We start from the raw sequence: 24,898 nt of genomic DNA on the forward strand, positions 1-24,898 counted from the left end.
TTTTGAGAAAAAAATAAAGACAGTGCTACTCCTAATATATCTATATTAAGTTGGTGGTGCTACTCCAAGTTTTCATGTAGTGAAGTGTAGATTTTTTGACAGTAATAATGCACTAGCTACTAAATAGATAAGTGATAGTGAAAGTTCAACATGATTGAAAGACAGCAGAAAAAGTAAGAATGAAATCTGCAGATATGTCGCTGTGTTCAAAGATAGACATATTTAAAATTTTGAAGACTTGCACTGTTTACTTGGTGTCATGTAAAAATCTTTTAGAAAGCAAGCAATTGCCTTGTGAATTTGAGTAGCTAAAAATTAATGTTATTAGCAGTAAGTGTATCACAGGCACATTTATAATTACAATGGGAGTAGTGTGTTTAAAAGGTAAACAGAAACAAACTAATAAGAGTTGAAAACTTTTGAACATGTCTTTGAGATGAGAGTTTGGGAAAGGAGGATGGATGTTAACACAGAACTTCAGTGAAATTTGCAAACTGTTCCCAACATAACAATCGTTTCATGTTTTTTGTTTTTAGGAACTTTTCTTCAGGTACATCCTAGATAGATTTATTAAAATAATATAAATTTATTGTCATTCACCTCAATAAAAACCCCTATAGAGTAGATTGAGATGGACCTTACATCAGGAAGCCCTTCCCTAAAGTAGGACCCCCTTCCCGAGGCTCTACTTTTCCCCAAAAGAAGCTGCTAACTTTTCAAGGACTTTCCTGGAGTTGTGACTGACAGACCGGCACTCATGGCTTGGGCTGCAGTGACGCCTGAAACAGACAAAATTTTGAAGTCAAAAGGAGATTTACAGAGACTTACATAGTCTGGTTTTATTTCCTTATAAAAGGAATTATAATAATCTTTAATTTATTCTAAATTAATTGAAGTTTCTTTAAAAGTTATGGATCAAATGATCTTCATTAAATGACTGAAAATCTCTGTATTTCAGGCGTTCTGTGAAAAGAAGGGTTGTTCAGCATTCATCTCTGCAATCGACCCTATAAGAAATGTTGAAAGAGCACTAAAAAATGCATCACTTTCTTTTATTGCAGATAAAAAATTCATCATTGCTAATGCTAGAGTGCAGAATTGTGCTATCATCTACTGCAATGATGGGTTCTGTGAGATGACCGGGTTCTCCAGGCCAGATGTCATGCAGAAACCTTGCACCTGTGATTTTCTTCATGGGCCAGAGACCAAAAGACATCATATTGCCCAAATTGCTCAAGCCCTGCTGGGGTCAGAGGAAAGAAAAGTAGAAGTCACCTATTATCACAAAGATGGTAAAGTCTGGTTTTATTTTCAAAACTTTTTGCATGTTTGGTTAGCAGTTGATCGGTAAAAGAAGTGTGTATGTTGTATTGGTCGGCCCCTTTGCTGGAGGTGGTGTAATTTCTCTGAAGTCCAGTGAAATACATTTGTGTGTAAGGAAATCTGCCCTGAGAGTAGTGGATGTATGGAGTATGTCACTGCACACTCACTCTAGCAGCTGAATGAAGCCAGCACAGTGTTTGCAACTCTGGAACAGAAGTTCTTTCAGTTGGTTTAAAGAAGATGTAAATCACTTAAAGTAATCAGCATAGAGGAAATGTACCTTGACTGAAATTCAATATTTTACCACAAAGTTAAAAGTAGAAAAAAACAGCCCATCATAAAGAAAGCATTAGCTTATAAAGAAAGGGACAAGCCTTTTTCCGAGCTGAGATATTGTGAAGTACCTGCAATTGAGCTACCGATATTGTCCTAGTATTACCAGAGTCAAAACTTGGATTTGCCTAGACTATGAACTATTCCCTGTTATTCAGTAAAAAGTAAACACATGCAGAATGGCTGAATCTGCTGATATTTTTTTCCTGTTAAGAGCAAAAATTAATAAATGTATTTGCAGTTTTTAAACTGCACACACATGAGAAGTAATTATGATACATATTAGTTATATGTAGAGTTTTGTTGTCGGTTGTTTTTTTCTTAATTACCCAGAGTTATTTACAGAAACACACATCTTTCAAATGAATTCAAATAATTGATAATTGTGGTGTACCTTATTTTGTCTCTTGCTGTGTACACTCTTGGGAGAAGGAAAAGGAAATTCATATTCAAATGCTGAGCTTAAATTAGTTCTGGAGAAGTGCCAGTGTGTTGTTTACATCAATTTTAGAATCACATGCAATGTGCTCTCTCATTTTAAAGTCACAGAGTTAAATCCTGTTCTCAATAATTCTGTTATTATCTTGGAGAGACTTAAGGAATATTATTTTTAGCTTAGGCTGGTATAATTCAGATAGGACTCAGGCCAGCCATTCTGCCCACGCTACCAATATTTAAACATACTCCTGGTAGGAGATTCTCAGTAGAGCCCTTTATTCTTAGATCTGGTTTGGTGGTCAGGAGCAGATTTTGGTTAAGATTTTTTGTAGCTGTGCCTTGGACGTAGATTTCCCAGGAGAACTGACACTGTGTGTCTTTTACACATCTACCCTGTGTTTGTGTTAACTTGGCATGTGTTAAAAATAATATTGCAAAAGGAGAATGTTATTGCTAACTTTCACAGCCATCAGCCTGGAGCACTGTTTGGAGATGTGGTAGTTTAAAAGTCCTAAAGTCTCCCAAAACATTAGGAAGGAGGAAAAGGCCTTTAAAAGTACTGCTTATCTGTCAATTACCAGAGGAAGATTAGATAGATAGATAGATAGATAGATAGATAGATAGATAGATAGATAGATAGATGATAGATAGACAGATAGAATAGATCCTTTTCTAAAATGCTGAATTCTGAAATCATACAGCACGCCATAATCTCTTTGAGACATACCAAAGAAATCCTCCATAAAAGTTGCCATATCTTTCATAAATAGTTTTGAAAGCAGAGTTAGAGATTATTCATTGTAAACAATCTTATGCATAAGGGTTTTCAGTAACATCACTTCTATGAATAGTTACTTTAATTGTCTCTATATTTTACTTGTCTAAATTTAAGCATGTGGACTATATGATCTGGTGAATTTAAGCAGGTGAATCAGGCAAAAATTTTCAAAATACAAGATAGGTCTGACACTCAAATGCATGTCTATCTGTCAGCTTGATTGTCTGTATTACAGGTTTTTTTGTTTTGATCCACATAATGTTCAATTTTTTTTAAAATGTGTTAGAAAGCCTTAAGTCTGTGTGGTGTCATGAAATTGAAATTACCTGTATGATGAATGTAATGAATGTTAGTAAACATATCCTATAGTTCTTCTAAATAACTCAAAAAGATAACACCTCACTTTTCATCTTCACTTTTTCAAATTTTCAAATTTGATTTTTCAATATATAGCATATATACATACACCTATATATAACATAGTCTGTATATTGTAACAATATACAGAATAGTGATACCTAACAAGGACTTCCTCCAGGTTGTGAAACAAAGTAAATTTCAAGAGTTTTCTAAAAATGTCAGAGTTTAGTGCCTGGTTAGTGGCTTATTTTGCATTTGTGCTCTGAGTATGAGACTTGAGGTCAATTTCAGCAATTTTCAATTTTCAGAGGTCAATTCTAGCAGAGTCAGAAATGTAACTTTCTACATGTGAGTAACCCAAGTTACTCCAATGAACTATCCCCTGCTTAAAAGCTTAATTTGATACTTTATTTCATGGCAAGCCACTGTATAATATTTAACGTAATTCTAAACATACGGAGGAGGAAGACACCTCAAGAAGCTGTGAATTGCTGGAGGTTCCACTGACCAGAGGTTCTGAGGACCATATTACACACTCCTGACTAAAAGCCCAGTGAATTGCAAATAAAACCTTATTCCACATCACACTATCATTTACTCTCCATAAGCCACTGATTATATGAAAAATCATTCTAATATTTTGAAGTAAAGCAAATGTCAATGGGATCACTTTTAAACCTAATCTGTCATCAGAATTCCAGCAATGCAGATATCAGAAAGGGAATCACTCTATAAATAATGCTTTTTCTTTTTGATTCTAAATACCACCTCATATAATTTTAAAATGTCACAGCTTTGAAGCTCAGCTTAAAAGAAAATTCTTGCTATAGAAAAGTGGTATTGCACACACACATGGGAATTAGGATTCTGATGTTCTCTACTGGTCTATAGTCCACTTTTCTAGATGAAAGTGCAGGATCTCAAGTTTTAAACATCGTGATGATGCAAGACTGAAAGCTGCTGTTTGTTCACTGCTTTAATTTTTGGCCAAATTACTCACTCAAAGAAGATGGGGCAGAATGATGAAGAAAAAAAATCGCAAGTTCATATTCAAAAAATGGCAGTTACTTGAATCTACACTGCCTTAAACATGACAGACAAAAGATAGAGTGGTCAAAGGAGAAAAAAATTTTATGCATGATGGTTTTATAAATGAGTAACCTGGATGGCCCCTATTTCCCTTTTCACTGTGCAGTGTGGGAAGGGTGCAGAGAAGCATCAAATGCTTGTGATGGCTTTGTGTAATTGTTTAGGTGGCCCAGACTTGTGCGCCCAGCATGACCTGGGCACCCAGCAGGCCCTGTCCCAGCCACACCAGTGCTGCCTTCACAGCAGTTTTTGACATTTGCAGCTAAAATCCTTACTAGCTTTTCTCAGAGTACTTCTATAAGAGTGTAGTTTGCTTTTGGTTTGAATTTCTCCTCTCACTTTTTCCTTTTAGAAAAGTATTAACACAGTCCAAGCAAAGTTCTAGTCCTCTGTCCTCTTCAAGTAGTGCCACAGTAGGCAATTACATATCTACTGAAAGAGTTAATTACTGAGAAAAATCATTAATGGGAACAGATGGTGCCAAAACTAAAGGTCCAGATTTACAGGTTCTCATAGCACAAGTAGCTCTACAGTTGTCACTGGGTGTACTCCTGGGATTAAAGACACATAAAATTTCTTTTTTAATGTAAATATCCCTTTTTAAAAAGAGCAGTAGATAAATACAAGTCACAAGATGTATTATTTTGAAACAGATTTTCTTTTCCAAGGATTGCTCATTAGGTATTAGCATCTGCTTAATTAAAAAATTATACTCTGATACCAAAGCAGCAATATCATAAATCCCTTACTATCTCAAAATTTTTTTCACTAATCTTATAGCTATATGATCTGAATTATACTTGAAGGCAAGATATTGTTTATACAGGATATCAGTTCTTATTTTAATAAATTTATTAATGGTGAAAATATTTGACAGCTCTTCCTTTGAGGACTCCATTTTGCAGTTTAAGTCATTATTGCATAAATCATTCTTGACAGATGTAAAATATTGCTTGAGGTGGTAAAGCTGTAAAACTTTTGAGATAAAAAGTATAATTATTTTGGGATTGAGAATGGATATATATAATAATCAGCAAATACTGTACCACACAGAATGCATTTTTACTTTTTACTGTATGCTTTGTAGGCAATAATGAGATTTGTCTAAGCTTGCAGATGATATCTATTAAAGGAAGGTAGGATCATTTAAGCTCAGCTTAAATTTAAGCTTAGCCATCATATATTCTAGTGTTGAGAAGAACTAAGGTAGAGTATAGGTTTGAGCAAAGATAAGATCAAGCAATTTGCAGAATATGCACAAACCTCATAAACTACTTGCCATTTACCAGTTCCAAAAAAACCAATTTGCCACGACAGACTGCAAATTAAACATACTTGAATTTTCAAAGCACATTTCCAAACTAATATCTTAAGGCCTTTTCTGCTCTTTTTTTGAGGATAGGAGAATAAAAGTTGTGCAAACATGGTAATGAAATAAAGTGAAAATGGTATTAAGAGTTCTTCAGAAAGATGAGGACTTCATCTAGAAACTCATCATCTAGACTTCAGCCAGCTTAGGCGTTGTACTACCTGTTTGTGTGAACCTACCAATCAATAAAAAACACAACTGAAAAGAAAGCTGCTTACACGTGTGTCAAGTCCCCTTAGATTTGTTTTAGCATGAGGGTCAGTAACTGCAGTCTTGACCACAGTTTCAGTGCCTTATCCGGAGCTGTTGAGATAGGCCAATGAATCCAATCTCTCTGATACCCTGCTGGTGTAGGACTTCTTGACAAAAGAAATACTATCTGACTGCATTTTGATAAAGAAAGTGTTTCCCCCAAAAAAACCTGTCAAAAACCCTTTCTTAATCCAGGGGTTTTTTTCCAGGCATTCTTAAAATACCTCTTGGCTGAAATCCAAACAGTTACTGAAAGTGTTGGACTTTTGGAAACAAATGAGGATATCCATTCTTGTGTCTTTAGTGCTGTGTTTCTACCTTAGGCTTTAATACTTGTCAAGAAAAAAACATCCCCATTCAGTATTGCTGATTTTACAGCAAGGAGACCCATCAGCAGTGAGAATACCTCAGTGATCCAAAATATCCACTGTCCAAATATCTCATTTACCCATCCCCATTCAGATACTGCTCCTATGTCTGCTCAGAACTGTAGGTCTCTTCTGATTCACATTTCATGTAGGATATCTAATGATTATGATAAAGCACCTCTTAGAAACCCCAAGAAAACTTATTTATAGGTCAATTTCAACCTTATTTTTCAACTGCTTGACTTTCCAATATATTCTTTTTCTTTCCAGGTAAAGATGAATTGATTTTAAATAAGGAGGGAACTTTTATAGAAAGAGATAGTATCTGAATAAATAGAGCAACAATTAAATTGATTTCTAAATTATTCTCTTTCTCAGTGTTTAGGGTCAGAAAGGTATGAAAATATATATATAATTTTAATAAGTAATTAAGAATAAAATTGCCAATATTTTAGGTACTGCATCTTTAACAGGAAAAAAAAAATCTTAATTTGGAAAAATCCTTTCTGACAGTTTTGAGTTCCTCTATGGCACAAATAAAAAACCTGCAGGCTACTGGTTCAGGAGTCTTTCATTTCAGTACGATGTTAAGACAGAACTCTTCTTACACTGGGCTTCCATAGGATAATTTTATGTCAGGATTCAGAATGTCACAGGGCCAATTTATACCAATCAAGGGGCCCAAATTTCTCTAGTTAAGCTAAAAAGAAAAAATGATTGCTGACTTTCAAAATGTATGCCATAGCAGTAAGAAAGGTGACACATTCTAGAGTGAAATGGTAATATAAGGTTATGATGTGATACACATCCTCAAAAGAGCTTAATTTTTTAATTAGGCATTGCTGACAACATTTTTTATCTGCTTTGAATATGCTCATTTTATTTGTAGTGAAAGCTATTTTGGTTTTGGGTTATGAGACGAAAAGAACAGATGCTGTCAGTCTATTTTTGGTGTCATTTCACATGATTTATTGTGTCCTCTTTCCATCTTTATCGTGCATCCTTTCTAATGTTACATTATGATAAGAGAGTCATTGCATACTCCTAATTCATGTTATTGATTAGTTCTTTCCCTTCTCCACCGACTTGGCCCATATATCAAAAAGAAATGCTGAGAGCAAATCAGACATCATACCTTGCAATAGACACAGAGGAAGAGCCACTGCTTTTCTAATAGCAGCCTTTTGCATATTTGATATGAAACAAACTTCAAAACATGGCACTTCGAGTAACACCAGTGTTGACATGAGTGCTGTTCCCTCTTGTTCCAAGCAATGGGAAGAGGACAGTGGTGTGGGTTAGATTTTATGTTAGTGCTTTCAAGTCCAGCTTTAAAGTGTTTCCTACATGCTTGACTTAGTGTATGACTCAGTCTGTGTACTAGGCAGTCCCTGCTCTTCCCAGCTAAGTATGGAAAAAGCTTAATCAGGCAGTATAGGATTCAGAGTTGGAAGACAAAGCTGACTATGGAAATTGCTAATTGACTCTGGAAACTGCATATCTCAAAAGCAATCAGAACTGTAGCTGTGAACCTCAGTCCGGGCAGAGCGGATAAATGACAATGACAGCAGGGTATTGTGGCTCTATAGTTACTTGCTCGTTTCACATTGTCTGCAACTCTGAAAGTTCATGTCTCTGAGGTGGGAACTACTTGCCTTATGATTTTGTACAGCTTGAACTTTTTATTCTAGTATACTGGATATTTTAAAAGGCAATAACATGCATATTTGAATAATTTCTTGGAAACTGAACTAAAATTTCATTTTGAAAGCAGAATTATAGCCATAACTAGTCACAAAATGCTTTTTGACCTCCAGAATTTCCACAGATATACAATTTTAAGCTTCCTCACCAATTTTCTCTGTATAGCCTTTGCATTTCTCATTTTGTTAATTCTTTAATACTGAAATCACAGTGAAATCTCATCAGGAAAGATCACCACAAATACCAAAATTCAATCTGAGAAAAAGTCAGAGTAAACAGTGTAAAGGGAAGGTCCTATTTTTTTTTATTTCATTAACCAGATTCCAATTATAGATCTTATTATACCTAGTTTTGATACTGCCTTCGGTTGTAGCAGTGAAGTGTTATCCACACAAAGTATTTATTCTAGCTGATTTGTTAACAAAGAGCCATCATATAATCAAAATCTACAAATGGTATTTAAGTATCCACATTTTTAACTATTTCATTACAGATAGTGAGTGGAAATGACCAGAAGAAAGCTTAGGCCAGAAATCACAGCTGCATTTAGTACTTGACTACATGGTGAAATTTCTTGCTTTCCTATCCTTGTTCCTCCATAATAACACATTACCTCATTTAAACCTCTGATTTGCCAAATGAGACTGCAGTGGAAACCAGGTCATGCCTCAACAGCCAGTTCAGAGAAACACAACAAGAATTTACTTTAAATACTTGGAAATTAGGATTTATCACAACATCTGAATACTGATCCTTGACAGCTTGTCCTGGCCTTTTTTGAGCAAATGCATGGGACTATTTGGCAACTGGTTGTTTCTGTGGCCAGAAGCACTCATAAAGGCCTGAGAGCAAGATATCCATGCCTACTGACACAGGAATTAGCTTGCACGCCAATAGCTTTCGTAGAATTAAATTGCAAAGTTTAATTTTTGTAAGACTAAGAAATCCTGATCTTTAGGCCTTGGAGCACTGCTCGTACAGTATAACTTTGCTAACTAGTATTAGCTGAATCTCTATTGCTGCATAAAGAGACAGCAAATTATTAAAGAAACACGCAAATCACAGACCAAACTTTCCTACATTTTTATCCACAGGATAGACAGGCAGAGACAACTTCAGAACAAGGACATATTAGGGGGTTTTGTCTTTGTCTTATACCTAGGCTACTTGAAAAGCTGTTAATCATCATGTAAATGTGTTTCATCACTAACATGCACGTGCTAAAGCACTTACTCCCAGCTGTTGTCAGACTTTGGAGTCTGTACCCTTTTGAGATTATTTCTTAGAGCATTCTTTGCTGATTTTCATTCAAATCAATGCAAGTGGATCTCTGAAAATAGCTTGCAAATTTCCTCCTTTCAAAACTCATTTATGTCAATCTGCTTTACTCCTTCCTCTCTGGAAAAAATTGCCAGATAATCTCATTAGTATTTTGCATGTTTATGGCATTTCTTTTTATACTTTCAAAAGGACATGAAACTCAGTAGTTCATAAATCCTATTGTCATGGCAGTTAAGTTAAAATAATGTTGCAGTTCTGTCTACTTGCTTAAAAAGTGTAAAGAAAGAAAGAACCTAAAGTCCATGCCATTTTAAATAATAACAATAAAAGAAAGGAAAATGTGTTCCATTTTTCCATTTTAAGTGCCCAGTGTTATTTTTGCTTGATAAAATATACCAGGAATCAATTTAACACTAAAGTCTATTCAACTGAAAGAACAACACTTCCCAGAAGGACTATTTCTAGGGTCATGGACAACATAACCATATTACATGAGAGAGTGGCAACAGCCTTGGAGTACAAAACCAGGTATCTATAAATCAACATGTGAGCCTTCTCTGTGGATTAATGGAGCAGCTCAGTAACTGGTGTGAAAGCCTATGTATAATGTCAATCCTGAGCCAGTCCATGCTGGGTCGCTGTTCAGAGCATCCTTTATAGAACATCCTTAGCCTTTCTATAAGGTACACATTGTTTATTGCAACAAAAATGTGAGCACCTAATGCACAGAAGCCTATTCAGTGTTTTACCCACAGAATTTTAAAGAAAAGTTTTGTAGTTTTTGCAATAAAGCAGAGTTTGAGTGCTGTTTGTGGATGACCACAAAATTGTAATAAAACCTCGTTCCTCCTTATCCTGCAACTTGCAAATCCCTTCTCATGTCAAGATTAGAAATTGGATCTAAGGACCTGCTCCCAAATGCCTAAAAAGTTAATTAAAAACTACTCACTTCTGGTGCAGCCACAAGCAGAATTAGTGTCTGATTTGTGTGATGTTTGTAGATCAGGAGCTGGGTGTGGGTGGCTTCCCCCTCCTGTGCTTACGGTTATTTAAAAGCAGAAAAGAGGAAGGAATGCATGGTTCACAGACCACTCTTCTTTCTAGCTGATGGGTAGGCAAGGCTACCATGCAGATCTATTTACATTCATTTTTGATTGTCTTTTGACCTCATTTGTAAAAAAAGCAGATCCTGCAGTAGCAGAATTACCAGTAGCATCATTGTCTCTGCAGAACTCGACATATGCAAAACATAATTATTAGCCAGACAAATACATTGTGTGTGGCTGCCTGAATTTCAAACATAATGTCTTCAACATTTAAGTGTGCAAGAGCATTTGTCCCTGCTTCATGGGAATTAATCAAATTGTTTCCTTTTTAAATAAAATTTTATTCTGAATCCCTTTTCACCTTGGGATAATTTTTTGGTAAATAACAATAAATTATAAAGGACTTTATTTCCACTTTCTGAGGAATATCTGAAGAAAGATGCCAACGTTGTTTTGAAATGATGGAGAAACAAGGCTACATATTTAGTCTCGATTATTACCTGGAAAGTAGATAATGTTCAAGGGGAGGGGGGAGGCTGTTGCCCCATAGATCCCATAGGCAGTAAAAAAATCAGATTTAACTAAGTTATCATAACTATAAAGAGTATGCTGAGGTTGAGTTACTGCAAGAGAAATTACCAACCTGAAGTTCTACATGTAAAATCAAAATAAGGAGTTAATTTCCAATTATATGTATATATTATAAAAGTGCATTTCTCCTTCTCAGAAGGTTTAAGAACCACGTTGAGGAGCTGCCAAAATTACTTCCTACCCCATCATAGAATGCAAACTGATATTCTATAGTTCACAACATTTTTGCTAATAAAGCACTTTTCTTATTAAATATATTAAATCACAGGAAGTTTGAACTGAACAGCAAATTAGAGAGGCTCCTAATGAACTGATTGGCTAATGCAGTGAGTCTTTTATCTCAAAAGATGTATTATTCTGGAAAAGCTCACAGTTCCAAAACATCCGTCTCTACTGCATTTTTGCTCTATCCTCTTCTCTTTTCGAATGCAGTACACCAAAGTTGCATTGTAATATTTCCCAATGTACATATATATATAAATGCCACAAAAAGTCCCCAACATGATCAAGTCTAAAAAAGGGATAACAGAGTGAGAATAGAAAATTATATTACAGGGGATTGTTCTGTCAAAATACCTTTAATAGGAATTGTACTTAATAGGGATTATTGTAATATGAGCATCTCAGACCACAGGTCAGGTCCAAGATGACACCCTAGATAATGCAGTTGTGTACATGTCTCTCTCCTGTCATAATAAACAATAATTTCCAGAGAAATGCATTCTTGTCTTACAGGGGTCACAGATGACCCTGAAGTGCCAGAATGGGTTGGAGATAGCTGGGGCAAAAATGTCCAAACTGAATGGCAAAAGTCTCCAAAATGTTTCCTTCTCTTGACATAGGGTTAAAAGAACACAAAGGTGGAATCAACTCCTGTGTAAACTTCAGCCCTCATCCTTTCCAAATTTGATATAGAAAATAGAACTGCCAAATAAATGGCAAGTAAAAATACAGGAGGCATTATTGAGAAAGTTAGTGGCTGCTAAACTCATGCTTTTTTCAAACAGAAAAAAAAAATCATTTGCCAGTCTCATATTGAACTTTGTTGTGATATTTGTAGCACTTATTCAGGTGCTACCACTAACCAGTCACAAAGGGTCTGTACATCAATACTTCAAAAAAAAGCAAAACTTAACTGAGTATTATTTGTGTTTAACTGGTGCTACATGTATTATGCAACAAATGGGGCTTTATTTCCTCCTCCTCAAAAAAAAAAAACCTTCCACTTTTCAAACTTCTAAAGAACTGAAATTTCATAAGACTCTACCTTGATTCAGCTTTTTAGGTGTCCATAATGGAGTCTGATCTTCACAATCCTGAATAATTGTGAGATCTACATAAAGTTAAAAGTGGGGGAAAAAAGAGATTTCCACAGGATATATCTGATTTGATTTGACTAGCATATCTCTAAAATTTGTTATTAACCAGGGATATCCTCATAACCTAGTTTAGATTGTAACCTGTTCCCTTCTTGGACTTCACCCTTTGTTTGTATCTTGTTTTTTAGAAACTGGCACAACCTACATAACAAGTAGGTTTGTTTCACATGGGCATCATTAAATAGCAATCACTCAGATGTATTTGCTTTCAGAAAGCATTCTGTTAGCATGGCACATACTCTAGTATATAGCATTTCACCATTCTGGTATAGCAAAGAATCTTTTTCTTAGATTGCTCTTTTATAACCATTGTATTTTCATAGAATCCAGAAGCATTTAGGTCAGGAGAAAAATTGGGAGGTCTTCCTATTCAGTCTTCTGCCAAAATCAAGAGCAACACAGAATTCAGAGTAGGTTGCTCAGGACTTGTCCAATTGGATTCCAGGATGGAACTTCTCTGCGCAACCTGTTCCAGTACCATCATATTGAAACTGGTTTTTCTTTACACCAATTTAAAGCATTGTCTGTCATTCTTTTGCCATGCATCTCAGTTGAAGACCTGCCTCCATCTCCTGGTAATTTCCTCACACCTATTGAAAGACTTTTATTAAGTCACTTGGAGCTCTCTCTCCTCTAGGCTCACAGCCAAGGCCAGTTTCCTCAACCACTCCACAAAGGACATGTGCACCAAATCCACATCCAGCTTGGCGGCCTCTGCTAGCCTCATTCAAGTTTATCAGAATTTCTCTTGTATTAGAGTTCCAAAGCTGGATTCACTATTCCAGGTGTGGTCATCTGAGCACTGAGTAAAGGGGAAATATCACTTCCTCAATCTACTGGCAAAGCTTCTGATGATACGACCCAGTATGTTTTATCCTGCACACAGCTGGACTCAAATTCCTCAACAGATCACCATCTGAGTCCTTTTTCACAACCTTGAGATTCAAACCTTTCCCAGACTGAGACAGTGAATGTTTAAAGTACCTCAACTTTATCTGCATCCACTGTCACTAAATCACTCTCCCCCCTCATTAGCAGACTCAAGTTGTATACTTGACTATACAGCTTGTACAGTAGTTGTGTACAACTACACAAATTGAGTTGTATACTTGTTCATTCTTTTGGTGCTAACATACTAGCAACACAAACTCTTCTTGTTTCCCTTGATATCCCAAGAATTTCAAATCTAGCTCAGCTTTTGCTTTTCCAAAACCATCCCAGCATGCCTGGGCAGTGTTTTGGTATTTCTCTCTTGCAGCCTGTTCTTGCTCTCAGCTCTTTTAAATACCGTTTTTCTTGGGGGTGTTTTGCTGTTGTTTTTTGTTTGGGTTTTTTGTTTTTGTTTTGTTTTGTTTTGTTCTTTTTTCACTGGAGTTCAGTCATGAGTTCTCTGTGGAACCAACTGGCATTTGAATACATTTATTCATTTTTCTGAGTATTTGAATGGACTGATATGGTGGTTGAGAAAGCATTTGAGCAATACCCTCTGCAATGTTTGAAGAGCTAATGAGACAGATAACATACTTCTTTTATTTTTCCTCTCTATTCAGTAACACATATGGGGGTATTTTACATATTTTTGATTATACTAAGTGGCACCTATGCTACTTTTATGTATTATTCTTATTCTTTCTTCAATGTTTCAGTATGATGTCAAGTTTTAGACCTTGTATTTTACATAATTTAGTTACACGTATTCATGCATTAGGAAAACATACAGGAAGGTTGAAATTGCAACCTTTTCCAAATATCATTACTGATGTCATACATGGTATAAATTCTCTGTTGGTACGTATTTTATTATGAAGAAATCAGTGTTTTCCTGTAATAGAGATCAATTCATCTGGCTGTTAGGCAGTTACCTGGGTTTTTTTGGTATATTTTTCATACAAAAGTGTTTGAGTTTAGAAGAAAAAATATCCTAATGCTTATTTTGCTGTGGATTACAGTCATCCAAACCAACTTAATGCTAAAGAAAGTTGCGATGGACTACTAAGTTTTAGAACAGCTAACCAGTTGTCTTACACTAGAAGATAAATGCAACTGTGCTGGCAACTAACCAGAGCATCCCTGGTATTGAGCACTTCATTCTTGTCACTAAAGATATGAAAAAATCAGATTTTCTAAGAGAGAAATACTTTTTACACTGTCAAATTCTTTCAGTGACTTTCTGTAGCGAGGTAACATTACTGAAAAACTGTCTCATCTCAAAAGAAAAAGTTTATTGCTAACATTTCCTTAGCCATGTCATGCAAAAGACAACATTTCCCTCTCCATTTCTCTTCTGCCATTTTTAATTTCATATTTCCTTCTAAAAATTATAGATTTGTCCTATATGCTTTTTTCCAGGTTAGTGACTAGGAGAGATAGAAGTCTCTTTTCTTCAAGGGTTAATACCAGCTTTTTCCTTTAGGATAGGATCAACTCCCCTTGCCCTACCCTGTGGAACACCACAATCATATTGTACCTCCCAACATCTGCCTGCTGGCATTGATGGCACTCAGCATCCTGCTGGAGCTGGCCCCTAACTCAGACCTCAGCAGCAGAGCATCAGGGATCCTGCACCTTGTGTGCCACTGCAGTGATGTCAGAGCCATGGGTTTAAGCAGTACCTCTTCAAATACCCATAATTTAGGGGTGTGTTTCCATGTGAGGATTTTAAAAAAGAAAGCTGAGGCATAATCCTGCTGATTTAAGACACCCCAGCTGGGGGGCCTGACAGCCTATTCCAATTTGCAACCTATTTCATATTTTCTCTCAGTTCTTTACCTGTAGACAAGGACTGTTAAAACACAATATGACAAAGCATATTTAATAAATATTATTAGTGATGAGTTCAACTGCTTCTTGAAGGTGTTGATATGCTTAGTCGAGTATACTTCTACTGACTAAACCAGCACTGACAATATTTTAATGTTATTATTAAAGTAATTTCTCTCCATATTGCATGCATATTTAACACTTACAGATCTCTCTGTTTCATGCTGGATTTTATTTTTAATAATCCTAATGTGATGTTGGAAAGTTCGTAGATAAAAACTGTTTTATTGACTGCCTGAAAGGAATTGCTCTCTGCCCATGTGACAGGTGAAAGTATCTTGAGGGTGTACAGCAGCAGTTCCTGGCATTACATTAGAAATGCTGGTTGCTCCTACATCAGCTAATTTGATGATGCAGAAGAGAACACATTTAGCATATGCATTAAATATAGTATTATGCAAGGATTTTTCAATTTGTAACTTTTTATTTAATTTTATTTTTATTTCAGTTCAGATGCAGAGCCATTCCTGCATCTAAGACAGTCAGTGAGAGATTCACACGCTGAGGTTTCAAATGCACCCATTTCTGCAAGCAACAGATATAGTACAGTGCTCAGGATAGCAGCTTGTATGTGCTTTATTTCTGCATAGGATTAATTTGGTGTGCATAGTACTGAGACACATGTCTTATTTTTAATTTAAAGGAATGAGATTGTACAAATCATTTCTCATTCTTGGACTGGACCAAATATTCCCTGTCAGATTGCCCATGACAAGCTGATTGCAAATGTTGACTTGTTTTTGTCAAGAACAGTTAAAGATAGTTGGCCCTACAAGGCTTGAGTAAAGTCAGAATGTGAGCAGGAGCCAAAAAGATGGCTTTTCTAGCCTTGTTTCTGATACTGTGCTTTGCAGAGAAACACAGTTATCTTTACACACAGTTATTACAAAACAACTTTCCCTTGATTAACATAACTTTCAAAATTGTGTTTACATCCCTTTTTTTTATGGTCTTTATCTAAAGCAAAAGAATTGTAAACCAAATGTCCCAAAGAAATATAGTTTCATTTCTATGGTTTTTGAATAACTGAAAAGCTTTTATGTTTTTATATGGATTTGAAGTGCTTGAAATCATTCAATAGTTATGTATTTGACAAAGGCTTTACAAATACATGCATTTTTGTGACTCGCTTGAACACATCACCCTTTTAATGATCAGCAAGTCATTGTTTTTAGATACACAATGTATTAAAATGTACAGTTTGCAAGCAATTATGAGAGCAAAATGACATGCAAGTATTTTAAAACTGAAGTTTTTTCCTACTAACTTCAGCCCTAATCTTTAGAATTATGGCATATTTGTTCTTTGAAGTTTATTTTCTTATCCTGGTACCCAGGATAATCATAAGAAATTTTAGAGATCAGGGTAGTGAGTTGGACCATTCTGCCCTGGTCTATTTGCTGGGAAATAATGGGGTCTTATTTTAAAGTGTTAGTGCTAAATAGAATTTTTCTTTGACTATGGGATTGACAGTTCTATTAAGTCTACCTAACCAGCCTTTCTGAAGTGCAACAAAAAGGGTAAGCAGAACCTCTGGCTAATTAGGTACCTTGCATCACCTCAAAATGCTTTTTCCAAATCCTGCAATGGTAAATTCAGGTTTCCTTTTGATATTTTAGTGGATATAGAGACCTTCATGCATATCTTAGTTGGAGTTCGATATTTTTTTACGTTTTATGGGAATAAAACACCAGAACTGTGGTGTTGGAATGAGATCAGGAATCAAAGTTAACATTTTACCTCTGAGATATTATCTGTAAACGAAACTTTCCAAAACGGATTGAATAATTGTAAAGAAAGTTCACTATTACCTGCCATGGACATATCATCTATATATTGCAGAAGAAAAGAAAATGACTAAAGAAAAAAACAAACAAGAAAAAAGAAACAACCCAAAAACAAAATGAAAGGTTTTTAAGTCTGTTTGTTCTGTGCTACCAATACTTTCAGCAAATTGATAGTGTTATTATGTAACAGAAGTGTAGAAAGGAAAATTTTGCTAGGATTGAATCAGGTTAAAATCTGTTTTAGTTTTGCCGAGTGTATCAGCCTTCAATCAGTGATGGTCAAATCAAAACTATTTTGATAAACTTTAGGCTCTCGGGGCTACAGTCCTAGAGTTAATGAGAAGTTTAAGCAAGGGAGAGAAAAGCATGCAAAAACCTGACAAAGAATTCTCCAGTTATTTCCATGCATAAAGTTCATTTCACCTTTAACATTACTATACCTTTCAGTCGGGAGAAGAAAGGAAATGTGAATTCTCAAGAATACCTAGAATTATATTTTTTCTTCTATTCAAATTATCATTCAGCTCAAGTAAAGCATCTGGTATAGTCACAGGCTGGACATGAGTGGGATGAGCACACCTGGCAAGTAGCTGTTTCCTCAGTTCTGTGGTAATCTTTGCCAGTATCAAGAATCACACTGTCTTTCTTTACAAGGGTGCCCACAATTTTACCCCTGTAAATTTTTTCAAATTATTAGATATCTTCACCTTTCCTTCAGATTTTCAAGAAAATTTTACTGATTTAGTTATTCGTGAGGATTTTGATTATTTATTGGGTATGAAAATAATGGCCTGCATTCTGTCCCTATGTAAGAAAAATATAGTGTGAGCTACAAATTCAGGAAAGTGATAACTGATTTGTTGAATAGCTCACTGATGCTTTTCTTATTATATCATAGAGGATCTATCTTCTGCAATTGTAAAATTTAGCAATAATATACTGCATCCAGTAATATCTTCAAACAATAGTGTAGAATAATAATATAAATATATATATAATAATAATATAAAAGTACTATTGATATATTTTTCATTGCTTCTACTTATGCGTATTTGGACTTATTTTTCATTTTACCTCTGAAATAAATATCAGAGTATGGTGAAACACAAACTCACTGCTTTTCCACAACTTTTTTCTTCAGAGCAGCTAGCAAAATCTAGCACTGAATATTCATTGGTTTTGGTAGCAATGTTGGTTTTTAACTTTAATGCAGTTTATATGAAGTACAGTAAATAGCTTCAGATATATTTACTGTGGTGGTTGTAATCACTCATAATTATATAATTGGATGCCTAACACTGTTTACCAAAGATATAGTCAATATTACACATTAAATTGGTTAGGCTCTGTATTAAAGTGAAAAATCCGAACAGAAAGCTTGATGTACCCATCGAATTGGAGCCCTGGTCAGACTTCAGGAGTGAGGATCCTCTGGGGAAGATGTTTATTACAGGCCACTCCAAAAGGAAAGAAATCAAATTTAGGTTCTCTAAGAAATATATAAGCACAATAAGAAAACTTATGCATAAATTACTGTACAAGAGTGCATGAAATAATTTGGTTCTTGGCCAAACTGAGGAATAAACACAACAGAAATAATTTTTTTCAAGCTCCACCCTAATACCTTCTCAGGTCATGATTCAACTCAGTCATTTTTGCAAATGCTGAATTTCTCTGTGAAAGCTTGAGAGCTTAGGTGAGTATTATTGCACCACACAGAGAAGGTTGCAATATCTACTAAGCCCAAATGCTTGGCTTCAAACTGCCAAAACAAGAATTAAATATGATTAAAATTTTAAAAATTTAGGATGAAATCCTTTTACTTAAAATTTGATCTTCTGGGCAGGAAAAAACCAAACAAACAAGGGAGAAAGACAGACGTATATATAATTAAAATATCACTTTAATTTCATTAACTATTAATGAAAAAATGTGACTAGACCCATTGTATAAGTGTCATTAATATCAACAATTAATAAGGCTTTATGAAATGTGCAAAGGGGAGTATAAATAGCTCAAACACTAATTCCAAACATCCTATAATCAAAAAAAATGGGCAGAGAGTTTCCTTAACAAGACATTCTTTAAAAGTCTCAAGTCTAAAACTTATAATAATTTTGAAATGGAAAATGTTGTTGAAAGTGTATTCTCCTTATGATCTACGTTGTATTCTTAAAATGTTTACTTAAAATGTTTACTCTGTAGGAATTGAAGCATTTTTGTGAGTGACAGACTGGTAAAAAAGCTTTTGACCTAAAATGTTTAGCATCAGATTCTCTGAAATTCAGTAAATTTTATCAGCTGATATACAATTAGAGATAAAATTTACATTTTTTATCTTTAGTTTTTACACATAATATCATATGATTTTTAATATATCTTTAAAAATTCTTTTAAAGTAGGTCTATGATATATTTACTGTAAGATCCTGTACTATCCTTTCTACTACATAGAAATCAAGGACAAAAAAAATCTATGGTGCTTTCATTTAATACATATATTATAAATGGGGCAAACACAAAATTATTATTTACATACCCATCATTATGTTATTAAATAATTCTGAAAAATTTATAACTACTTGAAAATTTTAGAAATGTGAAATGTCTGCCTTATTTCACCAGACTCCATGCTGGTTTTATAATTCCTTATTGTGTAGGCCATACTTTAAATTTCTGTTTATCTAAGTGAAAGTACTGATATCTAATATTTCTAAAGGTATTTTTCATGCTGCAAACAGCAGACCAATTTCCAAGTATCTTTTCTAGTTCCCTCTCTCTGCTTAATGCTCTCCTCTCCAACCTGTCACTTATTGCTGTCATTTGTTTAGTTGCATTTCATTTTAATCCAGCCAGAAAAAAACATGATTTTGCTAATTGTAGAGCCATACAGGCTAGCACAGGGTAAAAAGATATTTTATAGTCTCATGGGGAAACTGGATTACAATTCCCATTATAAAACTAGTTTTTATTCCTTAAAGCACTACTTTTGCCCCTGAACTCTATGCTCCCAGGCACAAAACACATTAGTCTACAAGCAAAACATCATCTCAGGACAAATCTCTGACCTTTTATTAAATACTGTAGACATCAGTTGGTCATTGCAGAGCTTTATGAATGAGCACAAAACCAGAACAGGTCAAGACCAACAATTAAGTCACAATCAGCAGTAGTACTTGTTTCAAGGTTATATACAGAAACCAAAGACTGAGCACATATCCCTATGGAAATGCTTCTCATCAGAATTTACAAGAACAGTCATTTTTTGGAAAACATATAACAGCCAATATTTGTGCATATCCTTCCTAATACTGAATTTCAGAAAATTTCAGAAAATAAATTTTTCACTAACAACTACTACAAGGTAAATTGTTGTTCCAGATATAATTTTCCTTAGAAAATATCTGTCCATTATTCCTTAAATTATTTAATTGAATAAAAGCATTTCATGCCATACTTAGGCAAAAAAGCAGGTGGTGGAAGTTGAGCAGACAGCAGCTTAAGAACAAGATCTGTATGAAGCATCCAGATACTTTAGGAACAAGGGCAAAATCTAACTAGGTAGCCATATGTATGTTAATTGATTTTCCAGTCTTCCACTCATGTAAAATGAGTAGATGGAAAATTCAAGAATCTTTATCCTTTGTACCCTTATGCAAGAGTTGGTGGATGGTATTGCAAGCTTTCCTATTTATCAACACAGTGCTACATGTTTTACCAATTTCAAAGATGGCAGGACTTTTACTGCCATGCCCTAGATCACCAGAACTCTTTGAACAGTCACTTCAGTGCACATTTTTTTCTTAAAACCTGCACAGCCCAAAGAGAGTGTTGGAAGTGAAAAACAAGAATGTGACCTGATACATTTATCCTCATCTCTGAGTACTTCCCAAAATAGGGACATACCTATCGCATGTGTAAAAGAACAACTACTGTGTGCTCACTAACAGCTTGTAGGAGAATTTTTGAATACTGAGTAGGAGGAGAAATGACAGCTGACCAGGAAATAGGGTTATTATATGTTCTTTTTTAAAAGCATCATTTTGAACCATTTCCACAAAACCACTACTCAAGGTTAATGAAGCAAACACAAACTTATTTTTTCATCCTAAAGACTGAACATCAAAGGCAGTATTATCTGTAATACTGCATTGCAGTATCACTTCTGGGTTTCTGTCCAAGTCTTGGTGTGGGGCTTGAACTCACGGTTTTCTGGTGAGCTTAAAAACCTACTATGATCTCAATCATAAAGGCATTCACCCTACTTTGAATTATGCAGCAAAATACTGTTGTTGCACAAACAGTAGGAGTCTGATACGAATAATTGATATTTTATAGAAATAATCATAAAATATAAAAATAAACAAGCCCCTAAATATTAGAAAGAGTTTAAAGACTAACATATTCCGCATTAAGTACTTTTATTTCTCTTAAGAATATTTGTTGTATTGCTACAGCAAGATAAATAGATACTAAATTACAGTGCACAATGTTGTTGCATTGAAAGAGTAATTTCTTGAGTAATTTCTTCCAGCCTATTGCAGAAATAGGACTAGACCTATTAATTTAATCATCTTACTGAAACTGCATTACTAATATTTAATTTAATGCTTCTTTTAAAACGTAGCAGCCCTCCTTCAAGAGCTAAATATTCATGTGGATGGCACAATATGTTTCTTAGGAGTTCACTTGTAGCATGTGGCTAAACTGTGGCTCTCACTTTGTAGTGAAGGTGACTGGTTTGAATTCTGCAGAGATCATTATGACTGCTAACAGCTAGTTTAATCCAGAGGTACAATTTAGCTCGGCATTCCAGCATCCAAATTAAAGTAAGAGAAGACAACACAATTGAGGAATGAAATTTTGACTAAGGCTACAGATACCATAATGGCTTATTTCACCGTAGTGTTTGAATATACAGGGAGCAGCCAAAATTAGTGCAGTTTCTATCAAAAGCTACCACTGGCAACTCTCATCATCATCCTTTTTTGAAAGCTGCCCCAGAAGCAGAAGCCACAGACAAAAGCTCACTGATAAATGCAGCATTATTAGAGAGAAAGGCCATAGCACCTCGGCATCCAGTTAAGTGTTAATCACTCAGGTTGGGAATGAACCAGTGTGAACTACTCATATTATGAACAAATGTGAGATTGATGTGAACCACAATTTGGTGGTTCTTTTATTTGGTGAACTGAAAACTGGAGAGGAAAAAAAAGATGCTCCAAGTCAAACAAAAGAGCAGAGTTGGGCTGGGGAAAAGAGACAGTGAGTGATAAAGAAAGATAAAGTCAATCCAGTACTACGAGGTGGGAAAGTTGTCAAAAGGAATCTTGCTAGCTCCAAAATGCCTCATCAGTGGTGCAATTTACAATTTCATAGCATGAAGCTGTCTCCAGAAAATGTACTAAACCTTTTAAAATTTACATCCACTTTCTTTGACTGAAAATTTCCCCAAATAAATTCAGAATCAGAAATAGTTTTTGGATTCATTCTGCATTTACTATTTATTTTTGTTGAAAATAATAAAGGTCATAAATTTAATCTAAAAGCTTCTTATACTGAACTTCAGAAACATTTTTGGCTAAAATTATATATATATATAAAATCACTTTTTAAAATTTTATATATATGTAATAGTACCAAAACAAACAGCTTGATACTATTCCTGCTTTTGAAGGCCTGTGTGTAACAAAGATCAATGCAGTAGCCTTCTCCTCCAATGTATTTGGTAAAAATAAAATTATAAAACCATTTATAGTGCTGTTATAATTGACAGGATCCCTTAGGACAACACAACTGGCTAGATTCTCTATAAGGACCTTGTATCATGTATGTAGAAAGTGCTGGCCAAAAGGGGAGGTGTAAAGAGTTACAGTTTACAGCTGGATACCAGGTTTCTGGCAGCTCTGAGTGTCAAGCAGTCTCTGATATAGCCCTGATCCAAGACTAAAGCTGTACTTCAAAGGTCTGTGGGTATAACCCATTTGTACACATGCAAAAAACACGTAGTTCAATTCCTGGCTTAAATGTCTTTGTTTTCTTGCTAATCCATATCAATACTTCTTAAGTAGGTCTTTGGATATGAGGATTGTAAATGCAAAGTGTTCAGGATGTTATGCCAGCAGGCAGTCAGGAAGATCAGAGGAATAACAGACAGCAAAACCCACATTGATAGAGAAGTTTGGTTCCTTACTAATTAACTACAACTGTGATTGAAATTACTTGTTTTGAAGAAGTCTATTCACATTTCTTCTTTCAAATTTCCTAGAAAAACTGTTTCATACCAGACTTTGTTAGGTGCGGAAACATGCGGCTGAGACCTGATGAAAGGATTAGTCTCATACAGCACAGATTGAAGTCACTTAGGCCTTTTACTGTGACAGGATAAACTGAGACTAAAACTTAATGCCTTTCAAGCTGTTAGGCAAGAGCTCAAAAGCACTTTCTAGCAGGTCCAATCAAAGCCTGTATAGCTCTGATCTCTTTATTGCTAATAGTATAAAGGATTTTAAAATATTATTCTGAAATCTAACCCCAAAACTAAAGATACCCAAATGTATTTTGTCCTTTTTCAGTCAGCAGTTCTCTGATTTGAATGTATCTTTGCAGCAACTCCACTTCACTAAAATTGTCCCAGATGTGTGCATCAGTTTAACTGAAATTAGAACTGGGGTTAAAAACTGCATGCAAGAACATTTTCAGCTAACTTGGAGTGGTATTTAAAAGTCAAAAAGACAGGCCAGGAGAGGGTTTATCAGAACCAAGACTGATGCATTTCTTCCTTGCTTGTAACTTTAGGGTTAGAAAAATGAAAGAGATGCTTTGCTATGGAAATTAGCCTATTTGCTTTTGCTTATTAGTTAAGATCAAAATGTACTTGACCGTCTTACAATGCCTATCTGCTTTACTTTGCTGATGTTGTGGACGATCCTGATCTAGAGCAGTCGTTACTTGTATCCTTGTATAAGTTTCCAGTATAGTGCACTGTTGAAATATTTACCCCATATTCTGTTTTTTTAAAGTATTCTGCTTTACTTTGCAGTTGGGGATTTGTGGGACAAAGAAAATAAATTGCCTTAGTAATCTTTTAGCCTCTGCACATATGAAAGAAAATAAACATGTTGATGGAGATACTCAAATATTCAAGACAGTTTCAATTCAACAAAATTGTAGCAAGAAAGCCCTAATGCACCTTCCCTTTTAATGGCATAAGTTCCTAGTTGCATCATCTGTAATAATGTATTTTGCTGTTGTATAAAGCATAGCTGTAGATTTTCCTTTATGTTGCTCGGTCACATAATTTTTCTTTTTTTTTTTTTAACTGCAGCATAATTGTGTTGCCTAATGAATAAATTATATAACACATTTAATCCTGATTGATATTTCAGTAAAGCTCAAATTATTCCTGCTACTAATTAATGAGCACTTCTGTATCTGCAAAAGATGATTTAACTAATCCAATGTATAGATTTTCTTGAGGCTAATTGTTAAGTTTAATGAACCAGATATCTCCCACTGAAGCAAGTGTCGTGTGTCCTTACACCAAGCAGCTAAAAAAGTTATAAATCCCCTTGCACAATAGCAGTAGTTATGGATCAAAGCCTGTTCTGAACTGTCTTCTGTTTGTGTAGTGTCCTTGACTTTAATAGGAATGTGCAAGTAAAATACAATTTTCTACAATGTTATGACTTCAAATGTGATTCTGTTCTCCTAATTTTGTGTTCTGTTTAACTTTAGATAATTTTAAGTATCAAAAGTAAAATAAATACAGTGAGGAAACTCAGATATGAAATTGAATCTATCTGAGAAAACAGCCAGAGAGGAAGGCACTGGTGAGGATCTGTTTCAGGGAATGCATAGATTACTGACCAGCAAGCAAAACCACAATAAAAGCCTTTTCAATACACAGTTTCTCTGGAACTTCCACATTTAAAGCCGCAGACAAATTTAGCAGGAAAGAAATCCATTAGTAAAACAAATG

At 35.0% G+C, this 24,898-nt stretch overlaps 1 protein-coding gene across 2 annotated transcripts in view; it reads left to right on the forward strand.

The window, feature by feature from the left end:
* The window catches only part of KCNH7 (potassium voltage-gated channel subfamily H member 7), a 205,035-nt gene that overhangs the window by 1,626 nt on the left and 178,511 nt on the right, over positions 1–24,898 (forward strand). For both annotated transcript variants that reach the window (XM_059475767.1, XM_059475768.1), the window contains exon 2: positions 1,062–1,292. In XM_059475767.1, coding sequence (XP_059331750.1) covers positions 1,062–1,292 — 231 coding nt within the window. The remainder of the gene's footprint in view (positions 1–1,061; positions 1,293–24,898) is intronic.

Source organism: Ammospiza nelsoni, chromosome 7, assembly GCF_027579445.1.
Source record: "Ammospiza nelsoni isolate bAmmNel1 chromosome 7, bAmmNel1.pri, whole genome shotgun sequence".
In the NCBI taxonomy this organism is placed as follows: domain Eukaryota; kingdom Metazoa; phylum Chordata; class Aves; order Passeriformes; family Passerellidae; genus Ammospiza; species Ammospiza nelsoni.